At 54.0% G+C, this 11314-nt stretch overlaps 1 protein-coding gene across 2 annotated transcripts; it reads right to left on the bottom strand.

Moving 5' to 3' along the window:
- Positions 1–1830: 1830 nt before the first annotated feature.
- On the bottom strand, positions 1831–9884 carry DNAJB5 (DnaJ heat shock protein family (Hsp40) member B5). Of its 2 annotated transcripts, XM_022600246.2 has the most exons (5): positions 9707–9884; positions 8727–8871; positions 6130–6374; positions 2442–3043; positions 1831–2299 (listed from the first exon to the last, which is right to left on the bottom strand). In XM_022600246.2, the coding sequence occupies exons 1-5, from the start codon at positions 9867–9869 to the stop codon at positions 2066–2068; spliced, it is 1389 nt and encodes a 462-aa protein (XP_022455954.1). In that variant the 5' UTR covers positions 9870–9884; the 3' UTR covers positions 1831–2065. The 2 variants fall into 2 exon arrangements, with proteins under 2 accessions (XP_022455954.1, XP_022455956.1); XM_022600248.3 differs by lacking the exon at positions 8727–8871 and having other exon boundaries at positions 9707–9810.
- Positions 9885–11314: the final 1430 nt, after the last annotated feature.

The raw sequence follows: 11314 nt of genomic DNA, 5'->3' as shown, positions 1-11314 counted from the left end.
TCCCTGTTAAAAGCCTAGACCTTGTCAGCCTCTATGTGGAGCCCAGGTACAGGTGAAGGCAGAGTTGTCTTCATAGCACTGGGGACACTGAAGTTCAGTAGGGCATGGCTGTCATGGGCCTGATCCTGGAATAGAATCTGGGAGGAAAGTCAGCACCAGGAGAAAGTCCAGGCCCTGGCAGAGCCTGCAGGTGAGCATTCCTGCGACTTCAGGGCTCCTCCCTACCCAGATCCAAGGAAAGTGACAAGGGCATCATGCAGTCAACACACAGGCCCTGAGGACCAGTGTCTCAGCAGGGACAGTCAATTCAAAGACCTGAACAGACATCCCTGGACAATTTAGACTTAAGTATCAGTAACAGTGTTCATGCCTCACAGGAATCCTGTGTCTTCAGCCAGGCCCTGCTAAGCATGGGCCAAGGATGCCAGGTACCTCCAGCCGCCCTCTCCACTTGCCTCAGGCTCTGTCTTTGGGAATGTGTCTCTTCTAGTCAGCCAGAAAGTCCTCCTCCATCCCTCCTAGGAGGATAATTTCTCTTAAAGGAAAATTCCAGTCCATGTAGAGAAAAATCTATTGATTCTCATGCTAGCACATCCTTAGAGGATAGTCTCTATTTCTCATAACCCAGGATATTTATTCTTTCCAAATATTTTTTGTTTCCTCTAATAGCTGAGTGATATCTTCTGTCTTTGCTGTGTTTTGGGTGTACATTTTGGAAATTCTGGGAATCTGGGCTTAGAGGAAGGAAGGAGTCAGCTTCACCTTATATCGAGGGCTGCTTGGGCTTCTCAAAGGTGAGCGGGGCTCAGGAGGGAGGCTGTCAGTGCACATCCACCCCTATCACAGGTTCGTTGCTCCTGCTCAGATTCCATAGTTTTAAAATACTTTATTTTTTCCATAATACTGTCATTACAAAAAAATACAAAAAAACTACTATAAAAACATTCAGGGGCTTGTCAAAGTGAGAAAGCCTAAAAACCCCACCCCAGAACATGGCTGAAGCAGTCTTACCCTAGCTCCTTCACTATTTGATCTTTACACAATTATGGGAGTGAGGTGGGGTCACACAGGCGTCAGAGGGCTAGAAATTCCCCCGCAGCCTTCATGAAGGGTAAGAAATAAGTAGCTTCATATATCACAGATAATGGGATTTGGGAGTTTAGGGGTGGCTAGGCCCTGAGTTCAGAGGTGTGGGGAGAAACCTGTGACCCTGAATCTCTTGGTGGGGAATAGCTGCCACCTGACCCAAAGCCCTTTCCCTTCCTGATGAAGGCTAGGAGACAGACCCTGCCCTCCACCTCTTAGACTTAATACAGCAGCCCCCGCCCCTTCCTCTACCCTTGCACACTCTTAAGAGCAGCAGGGAGGACAGTACTTCCAGCTCTGCAGAGTCTGGGCAGGGGAGCTGTCAGGGAGGCTGCTGAGGGCCCCTTCACCTCCCTTTCCCAAATGAAAAGTGTCTCGTGCTCAATGGCCTGGTTCATGGGTTATGGACCTTCCCTTCCTATCTCAACCCTGGAGAGGCACACACAGCTCTAGGTGTGTGCTTTGTGTGCATGAACATGTGTGTGATAGCCTTGGACACTGTGGACTTGGGGGTGGGACTGGGGTGGGAAAGCAGTGTCCTTTTTATCCTCTTCCTCCCCCAGTAGGAGGAAGCTGAAGGGAAGGGAAAGGAGAGGTATTAGCAAAGCTGAGAGGGGAAGGAGGACATGCTATTTACAGGCGTGGACAAGGAATCTCTATATCTTCAAGTAGCACTCAGGTCACTCTCCAGCCACTGGAGTGGGAACTGGATTCAAAGCTTGTGACATGAAAATTAACCCCTGGCCTGGGCTAGCTCTCCCCACCTCCCTCCCACTCCCCCAAGGCAGCCCAGCTCTGAAAGGGGTCAGGGACAGGAACATTTTCCCTGAAAACCAGTGGGTTTTTTTTGTTTGTTTGTTTTGTTTTTTGCATTTAGAAAGAGTTGCTAGTGTCCAGTGGACATCAAGCTGGGTGCACAATGGGTGGGGTGAGTGTGGGGCTATTGCTGTGGAAGGCTCTGGGCTGGCTGGGGCAGGGCCTAGGAGCATGGTAAGTGCTGCTTAAGGATCTGTCTTGTCTGTGGTGTTAATCTATCTGGGAAGCGAACTTTGAACTCGACAATGAGGTCTCCCCGCTGGGTGGGCACCTTGGGGAAGGGAAGGCCCTCCCCACGGAGTCTCTTCACGGTGCCTGGCTTGATGACATCATTGCAGGGCAAAGGGATCACTCGGCCATCAATGGTGGGAATGTTCACGGTACAGCCACACAGTGCCTGGGGAAAATGAGACAGAAAGTGAGGAAAAGGTAGGGTAGAGTGATTGGGAAGGGAAGAAAAGAGAGAGTGGGGAAAGAATGTCTCCGTCACCTCCACCCCCCACCCGATAAAACCACACACAATCTGATCCAGGCCCCACCTCCTTGAGGCTGATCAGGGCACTGTAGAGCACGTTGGTACCATCTCGGCGGAAGTGTGCATGGGGCTTGTCTTTGAGCACAAAGACGATGTCAGCGGGGATGTTGTCAGGTGTGGCATCGCCCTCTTTGGGGAAGGTGATCTTGGTGCCTTCCTTCCAGCCACGCTTGATGACAATGTGCAGGATCTTGTCCTCGGTGCGTACAGTTCGCCCGTCAGGGTTGAGGCGCCGCCTTGTGATCTTCATGCGTTTGGTGGAGCCGTGGTAGATTTCCTCCAGGGACACCCTCAGCTCATGCACCACAGGTGGGTCCTGCACCTTGCGCCGAGAGTACAGTGGTTCTGGGGCTCGCCTTGGACCCCTACTCAGCCCATTGAACCCAAAGCGGCCAAAGGAGCCAAATGGGTCCTCATCTTCATCCACGTCCATGTCATCTGGGTCAAAGCCACTGAAGGGACGAGTGGAGCGAGTGCTGGCAAAGAAGATATCGAAGGGGTTGGAGCCGCCAAAGAAGGAGGCAAATGTGGCGTGGGGGTCCCCATGAAAGGTGTAGTGAAAGGAGCCACTGGAGCCCCCTGATGAACCGCCGCCGCTCTTCAGGCCTGGAGGGAGGAGAAGTTAGGGGCAGTATGGCTGGTCTCTGCCCCACCCCACTCTCCTCCCCCTGCCCTGTAGCTCCTAGTTCATGGGCCTGGAGGAAGAAGCAAGCTTTAACTCCCACAGAGAGGGCTGGCCTAATAGAGTAAGAAAAATCTCTGGCAAGATTTCTACTCTTAATTATATGTTTAATAATAAGGCACATCTTGAGGTTCAAAGAGGCTGAAAAGCTAAGACTAGAAGACTAGTAAGATGTGACTTCCAGCACTGTAAACTCTTCCATGTACCTGTGACCCAAAGATGTCTCACAGAGCCTTGAATGACTGGCCTGGGGTCACATTACAAGTCATACCTGGCTCCCGTATCTTTGCTTATCTCCAAAGACAGGGAAAGAGGCAATCAGACAGAATTTGACCATACAGAGGGCTGTAAGTGACCTGTCCCAAATAAGGTGGCAATACAGTCCAGGAGGAAGTCCACTCTCACTCTACTTCTTTTTTTTGTTTGTTTGTTTTTTGCGTTACGCGGGCCTCTCACTGTTGTGGCCTCTCCCGTTGCGGAGCACAGGCTCCAGACGCACAGGCTCAGCGGCCATGGCTCACGGGCCCAGCCGCTCCGCGGCATGTGGGATCTTCCCGGACCGGGGCACGAACCCGTGTCCCCTGCATCGGCAGGCGGACTCTCAACCACTGCGCCACCAGGGAAGCCCCCACTCTCACTCTACTTCTAGCATGGTTTCCTCTTTCTCTGACTCGTGCCCAAATGGGAAATGAGGAGGGCCCCAAAAAAGCAGGAAAGATCATTAGCTTGGAGAAGAGGAGCTATTTCTCTACAAAAAGTTTTCAAATTCTTTGTTCCCACACTCAGGGTTCACAGTGTTGCACAGCTCCAGGGGTTGCCATTCACACATTGGACAGACACAGATTGCAATGGGAAGGGAGCTCCTTGGAGTTGTACAACACAAAGCCTTACACCCCATATCTAATGTCAGAGCAGCCAAAAAGGATGAGTGAGCTGGCACACTGCAGGTGGTGACCCCAGCTACTCTCTCTCGAGTCAGGTTCTGTCTAAGGGGCTCAGATTTGTGGGGGCAGTCTTCAAGGGGGATGGTAGTGGTGGTGATTGGAGTAGTTGGGGGGCTTGTGTGGGAAGGAGGGAGAAAGGGGATTAACACTGAGACATGATCTAGAATATATAGACTTAGGGGTGGGGCCCAGGCTTGGGGAAGGGACTCTTCTATTTGAGGGCTTTATCTAGAATTTCATTGGCTGTGGAAGCCTGAGCCTAAATTAGCCTCTTACTTCCTGGGACCACAAGAGGAGATTTGGGTTTCATTAGAGAGGCCAAGTGGCAAGCAATTCAGTGACTTGTGACAGCTGCCTCTTCACCCTTCCCCTAAGACTCAAGGTCTGTTCTTTCCCTTTATTGAGGGTCTGATTACCAGGTGAGTTCAAGAAGCTTGGCAGAGCTCAGTGAGAGAGGCAAGTTGGACTGATGATGACAGGAGGGGGTGACTTCTCTGCGAGGATTCCTGCTGTACCACTACCACCCCCCATTCAAGCTGGGAACAACTTGTCCCCAGGGAGGGCTGCACACAGAGTCTATGTGCACAACTGTTCTAGCTGGCTACTGGGGAAGGGGCAGGGCAGACAGAAATACAACCCACATTTCCAAGGCTGCTTCTCCCTTCCCAGGCCCTGGATGTCTCCTTAAGGTTGTGCTGCATCCTCAGGAGCCCTCCTGGGATGTAGATCTCCATTAGAACTGGTGCCTGGACCTAGGGCATGAGCTTTGCCCTTTGCTTAGGTTTGGTCATGCAGAAAGCGGAGGTCTCCCAGCTCCTACCTTCTTCCTAATCAAAGGTGAGGCCGAGCAGAGGAATGAGTGCAATTCCTAGACAGGTCACATGGTGGCATGGTATCTGTACTGCTTCCCTCTTCCCCACCACTACCCCTCCCATCCCTCTACCCCAGAGAGAAACATTTCTTAGCTGAGAGAATATTGGGGATTCCAGAAGATGCCTGGTGAATCTGGGAATTGGCAAGTCTAGTAGGTGAGGAGGGAAAAACGGAAGGAACTAGTGGCATGGAGAATAAGAAGAGGGGGTTGGGAGGACTGGGGTGTACAGAGGACAGAGCCATGGAACATAAAGCAAGGAGGAGGAAAGGAAAAGAACATTCTTTTGAGCACCTGCTTTGTATCAGGTACAGTATATATCATTAGCCCATCTAATTTTGAGACTAGAACAGGGGGAGTGAGGAGGAGAATGTGGAAGAAAGGTGGATGCCACTGGGGAGGAAGGACAGTTCCTCCTGGAAAGGAGAGTCCTCAGCTGTGACAATGTCTCTTAATATAACCTGACAGGTGCTTGTGGCTGGCGGGTGGCAGGCGGCCCTGAGGGGCAGGCCCAGAATTAGCAGCTACATCATGCCCGTGGGATGTGCTGGGAGGAGCCGCCCTCTCAGAGGCTTTATTTGGACCTTTCCTGACACCCTGTGCGTGGCCACCAGCTACCCCAGGATGGGGCAAGGTGCCAGCAGCAGTTCCCCTTCCACTCTTGCTTGGATGCCTGCCACTTCCTCAGGGAGTCGAAACTCTGCTTCTGTTCTGCTGGCCTGAAGTGGGCAGGAAGTGGGCAGGGAAGGGGACAACCATCTCTAGCTCAGAGCTCCAGTGGTTAATTCCCCGGCTGCTTAAGGGCCAAACTTTTATGCTGATGACTGTAAATGCGCTGTCCTCAGAGAGCCACACACTCCCTTTCCTAACCTTCCCCATCAGCCAATGAAGAAGCGGGGACTTCAGGCAGGACTAATAAGGCTGGGAGGGAAAGAAGGGTGGGGAAGGGCTCTGGCTCTAGGTTTTCTAAGGCCTTAACTTGAGGAGGGAGAGGGGCAGAAAGAGGCAGGGAGAGCTGTGGTGAGCTGAGGCTGGGTAGTGGGTGGTCTCTTCTTTCCTCTGGATGTCAGTGCTGGGAACACTTGCCTCCCTCACCTCCTTCTCAGTCTCCAGTTCCCTGCTTTGAGAACTGGGTCACCCAGGACCCCAGACAAGGACAGGTGTCCAGTATCAGGCTGGAGCACTGCCCTCTTACCTTCCTCCCCATACTGATCATACAGGCCCCGTTTCTTAGGGTCACTCAGCACATCATAGGCCTCTGCGATCTCCTTAAACTTCTCCTCAGCGTTGGGTTCTTTGTTCTTATCTGGGTGGTACTTCAAGGCCATCTTCCGATAGGCTTTCTTGATCTCATCCTCATTGGCTCCCGACGGGATCCCAAGAATCTTGTAGTAATCCTTTCCCATCACAGCCACTGGACCGGCACTGGTGTCCTTGTTTCTGAAAGAAACCAGGGCCGATCCTTGATGCCTCTGTTCCCTTCTACCCCGGTCCTGTTCCTGATGATCCTGCAACCCCTAAATGACTCACTGTGTAACTTTCAGCAGGTCATGCCTGTTCTGTGGGCCGCTGTCTCCCCATCAGTAAAATGAAAGGGTTGGATTAGATGATCTCTTCCAGCTCTGACATTCTAGGATTCTGTGATTCTTTCCTTAGCTCCTGGGTTTTCCCAACAGGAAGCTGGGGGCTGTGGCCCACTTTTTGGGGCTATTCTAAGGCCCAGGTCCTTGGGCCAGACTGAGGACTCCCACGAGCCCTGCTGAGTGAGGTGGCACCATGGACTGACAGACCCACGCACAGAAGCTGGTGAAGATCAGCGTACTGGGTGAGGTCACCTGAGCATCGTGGTCTCCTGTGCCATGCTTCAGGCATAGTGCCCAGGCTAAGGGCAGCTGGGGCAGTGGCCCAGGGCTGGGAACAGGCCTGGGTCTTCAGCCAGCTGCCTTGGCCAGCCAGGCTGAGTCAGGGTGTGTGTACCTGAATTCCTCTCAGCCACTGGAGACCCCAGGCCTCCCTGCCCCCGCTCCCCAGGCTGTGCTAAGCCTCACGTGTGATTCAGATTAGAGGATGACTCACAGCCTTTGGTTACTGCTGTTTCTAACCCTCTCATTAGCGGGGCGGGGTGACACCGTCCTTCCCCCAACCAGGGCAACAGTTCCCTTTAGTCATTTCCCGGTGTCTACACACAAAACTGTGTGTGAAGACATGTCTGTGCCACCTAAGCATCAGTGTTAGTGAACAAAAGCATCCTGGAGGTAGGGCTTTTAAACCTTAGTTGTTAGGAGACAATTGGGCACTAACCACCAGTTCCTTAGTACCTTCTCTACCAGTCCCTCCCTCTCACCTGCCTCATGGTTTAGGATCTGGCCCAGTGCCAGGTCCACACTCCTCTGATAGTCCCTGACTTGCTGGGTGCAGGGGCATTTGTTATTTATATGAGGGAGAAACACAGGACTCTCATTCTTTCACTCTAATCTCCCTCCATCAATGTCTCTGTGGTGGATAGAGGGAAAGGCACTTTCCTGTAGCTAGAGCTAGTAGGGGGAATGGCCAGAAGCCATTCTCTAACCCATCTGAGACTTGGCCAACCCCTGCCAAAGCCCAGAGAACCGGAGTCTTTCTAGCAATGTCATGGGCTGGCAGCCACAGCTAACGCCTGCCTTTTTTGCCTCTGACTGCTTCAGAGAGATTACAGGGTGTCCTGGCAGGAGTGAGGGCTGTAATGGGTTAGGGGAGGCCTCAAGGCCCCAGGTAGACAGGGACAACAGCCCTAACTCCTGCCCCCACAGGGCCTGTTACAGGTAGCTGGGTTGACTCATGGTTCTGGGAGTCACCTCACTCTGACGAAGAGCAGGCTCCATTAGGGCGGGCACTCCCCCTTTTCCCCTACCAGCGTGTCATGCCTGGTGGGGGAGCCTGTGGCTGGGGAGGCAGAGAAGAAAGGGCATCTGGGGGAGGGCAGCCATTTTCGGAAGCAGCAGTAAAAGCTGTCTGAGAGGGAGTTGGGGGTGGTCTGCCGCCATCTCTGCCTCAGCCCACACCTTCTTTCCCCCGAAACTGGGAAGGAACCCTAGCACACCAAGAGGGTGCCCCCAGAGAACTGTAGCAGCTTTTAGGCTGAGGGCGAGTGGAATGCCTTGCCAGTGCTTTCAACCCTCCGCTCACTGTCCCTGCATTACCTCTTCATCCGGCCAGCTTCCTCCCTTGCACCCCTGTGCTAGCTGTTCTAGACCTCTAATTGTCTTGCCTCTACAGACATAGGGCAAGCTCTTTCAGGAGTTGCCTTTTTTCCTCCTTCTTTCCTCCCTCCCTCCCCTACCCACAAGCCACGTGTTGGAATGACAAAGGAGCCCCATGGCATGGCACTGCCTTTGATGGAGAGAATGAAGAGGATGTTAATGTAGAGGCAGGACTAAAAAATAAGAAATGGCAAGGGGGACTGGTACAGGGAGGGGGGATGGTTGATACAGAAAATGAAGTACTGATGGAGGGGGATGAAGGATGACAAATGGAAATGTCTGAAGTGGCAAATGGGTTACCAATGGGATGTAGAGAGTTGAAATACTAGAGGAGGTGTTTGTGGAAAACGGATGCCTGAAGGGTTTGGTATAAGATGAATGACAAGGGGTGCAGTTCATTCAAATGTAAGGGTGGGACAGAAGGGGGGTTCTTATACGTAACTGGGGATGAGACGAGGATGAGATGGAGGAAGCGGGTAGGCAATGGAGGGGGATATGACATGGAGAATTTGACTCGGTATGGGTATGAGTGCCCTTCTCCAGAGGGACTTACCGAAACTTTACAAACCCATTCAGCGTCCACGCTCGAAGTTTTAAGGGCTCCAGCTGAATTTTAAACATCAAGCTGGCTAAGAAGTCTTCTCCCCAGAAGTGTGGGAAGCTCCGGAAAGCGCCTCGGGCCTGTAGTGGGGGTGCTGCTGGGGATGGGCAGGAGAGCACTGTGCGCTTAAACATGCCCAGCCCAGCCCCTCACCTCTGATCGCTCCACTGGAGCCTGCTTGGAGAGCTGCAGCTCTGGAAGCCGCCTCCTCAGGTTCTCAGAGGCACTTGCCCAGCAAGGCCTGTCCGGTGCAGCAGGAGCTGGACCTGATCCTCAGGTGTGGAGAGTGAAGGAATAGGGTCCAGCGGTCACCTGCTCTCAGGTGCAGCGATGTCTGGCTGATTGTGAATGGCTGTATGGCTGTGTGACAGTAAGGCTGGCAGTGCGAAGAGTGTGTGCTTGTGAGTGGCAGCGTCTACCTCTGACAGGTGTGATTGTCTGTGAGGGCCTGAGAGGCAGCGTGTTCTTCTCGCCTCTCTCCCCGGGGAGGACCAGACCCCAATCCCCAAGAATCTACTCAATGAAGTCACTGACAGGCAGTCTCCTCCCTCGCAGATGGGCGGGGCGGGGCGGGGCAGAGCTCCGCTGGGACAAAAGGCGCGGCGAGGAGAGGAGGGGAGGAGAGGGGAGGGGGCTCCGGCGGGGGAGGGTGGTCGGTGATGTCACCGGCGCTGGCTGACTGGGCTGGCTCAGAAACACCGCCCCGGAACCCAGTGCGACCCGGCCCGACCCTCCCCCGGCTCAGAGGCGGGCTGCCGCCTGTAAGAGGGTCGCGGACATCGAGCACCTTGCAGACCCTGAACCTCCACACCCCCGCGGTGGAAGAGCCGAAGGGCCCTCAGTGTCCCGACATCCCGACACCAGGACCCCTGGCTTCGCGACGCGCGACGCCCCCCTCCCGGGACCCTCGAGTCCTGGCTCGGCGCCCTCACCAGTGAGGAGCTGCGGGCGCCGCCGCGGTCCGTCAGACAGGCGCTGCCCCCTCCCCCGGCTCTGGCTCCGCCGCCTCCACTCGGGACAGGAGTCGCCCGCCCGCCGGCGGCGGCCAGCGGGCCCGGGAACCCGCCCCCACAGCTCCGCCTCCGCGTTGCCCATTGCGCCGTCTGCCCGTCACTCAGCTCAGCCTCTGCTGTAATTGGACAGCTTTCAACGAGTGGCTCTGTGGTAGCCGCCCATTCTCCGCCCCTGTCACCCGGCCACACGCGCACACATTCCGGGCCGTGATTGGTGTAGGTCTGATTGGTGCACTTTGGGATCAATCAACCACACCTCTTCGCTACCTCGTCGTGTCATTGGTAAAAAGAACAGAGGGCGGCAACTCCATGCGCCCTTTGATTTTATTGGTTGGTCTGTGGGGCTCAGACCCCAGTCGGGGGACAACTATTTTAGTCCAATCTCCGGTTTGAGAACGTGGGACGTACTGGCCACTGCCCGAATCCCGGGAGAACCTTCTGGAACCCGTGCAACGTCAAAGGCAGCCTTAAAGGAAAACTGCGCCCACCAGTTGGCGGTGACTCTGGGCATTCTTTCCTATCTTCATTTAGGAGGGTAGGGGAGAGAACAGTGCACTCTGGGAGGTGTGGTCCCTGGACCGGGGTGAAAAGGTTACCATTCTTACCTGTCTTCCATTGAACCGTGAACTGTCCTAGCCCTGACCTGATTTAGCGTTACCTTACCGTGACCCGGAGTTGACCTGATATGACCTAACTGAATCTCAAAACAGACCCCGGTAGATGAGCATAGCTTAAGTACCCTTCTGCCCTCTCCTTTGTAACCTAGCAGTTCTCCACGGTTTTAGCACCTCCAAGATTCCCTTTATGAGTCCCCTTTTCATCCTCTGTATAATCCCCTCATCCCTGCTCCCTCAGGAGCAGCCCCTTCTCAACAATCCCCACAATCCTCATTAAAGTTCTCCCTATAATCTTTCATCCTACTTCCCTTTTGAGTTCCCACATCTTATCCCCCTTTTACTCCCCCCCATTCCTGGCCCCATATGATCTCCTGTCTTTCCCCCATGAGCTTCTGTCTTATCCTATTCTTAATCCTTATCTACTCCCATGTGCTCCCCTATCCTAGCCCCCCGCCCCTTAACCCTTCGTCTCAGCTCCACATGATCTCCTTTCTTAACACCCTCAGAATCTCCCATTTCAGTACCCCCACCCCCACCCCCATTAATTCTCAGCCCCAGTGTCCCCGATGTTCAGAGCAGGCAGGGCTGCGTAGGCGGTTGCCAGCGGAAGCCGACGCTTGAGCAGACACGGTGCCTGGCGCCCACGTCACTGTCTCCCAGGCCCATCTGTGCTAGAGGGAGCGGGGGTAGGGAGGGGGTAATCCAGGGGTGAAGAGGGGGAAGGAGTTCTTGGGGGTTTTGAGGACAAAGGAAGGGCCAGAGCAGAAGCTCTCACTTCTCTTTCCTTGCAGTTTCCCTGAGGCAATGTATGGACACCCATGAGGTCATGCAAACTAGACAGAGCTGGAAACAGGCTTGGAGAGCATCAATACCTAGGCCACAGAGCAGAACAGGAGAGCAGTCTAGGGAT

The sequence above is a fragment of the Delphinapterus leucas genome, chromosome 6 (assembly GCF_059928025.1).
Source record: "Delphinapterus leucas isolate spDelLeu-1000000601 "Yukka" chromosome 6, BTC_Dleu_Yukka2, whole genome shotgun sequence".
Taxonomy (NCBI): domain Eukaryota; kingdom Metazoa; phylum Chordata; class Mammalia; order Artiodactyla; family Monodontidae; genus Delphinapterus; species Delphinapterus leucas.
The sequence above is the reverse complement of the archived record's forward strand: the minus strand, read 5'-3'. Positions and strand labels throughout refer to the sequence as shown.

Coding starts and splice junctions, on each gene's coding strand:
- DNAJB5 (XM_022600246.2), bottom strand. CDS start 9,869: ATGGGCAACGCGGAGGCGGAGCTGTGGGGGCGGGTTCCCGGGCCCGCT. Junction 6,375..8,726: donor AATGGGTTTGTAAAGTTTCG/GTAAGTCCCTCT, acceptor GGTTTCTTTCAG/AAACAAGGACACCAGTGCCG. Junction 2,300..2,441: donor CCCTGATCAGCCTCAAGGAG/GTGGGGCCTGGA, acceptor CATTTTCCCCAG/GCACTGTGTGGCTGTACCGT.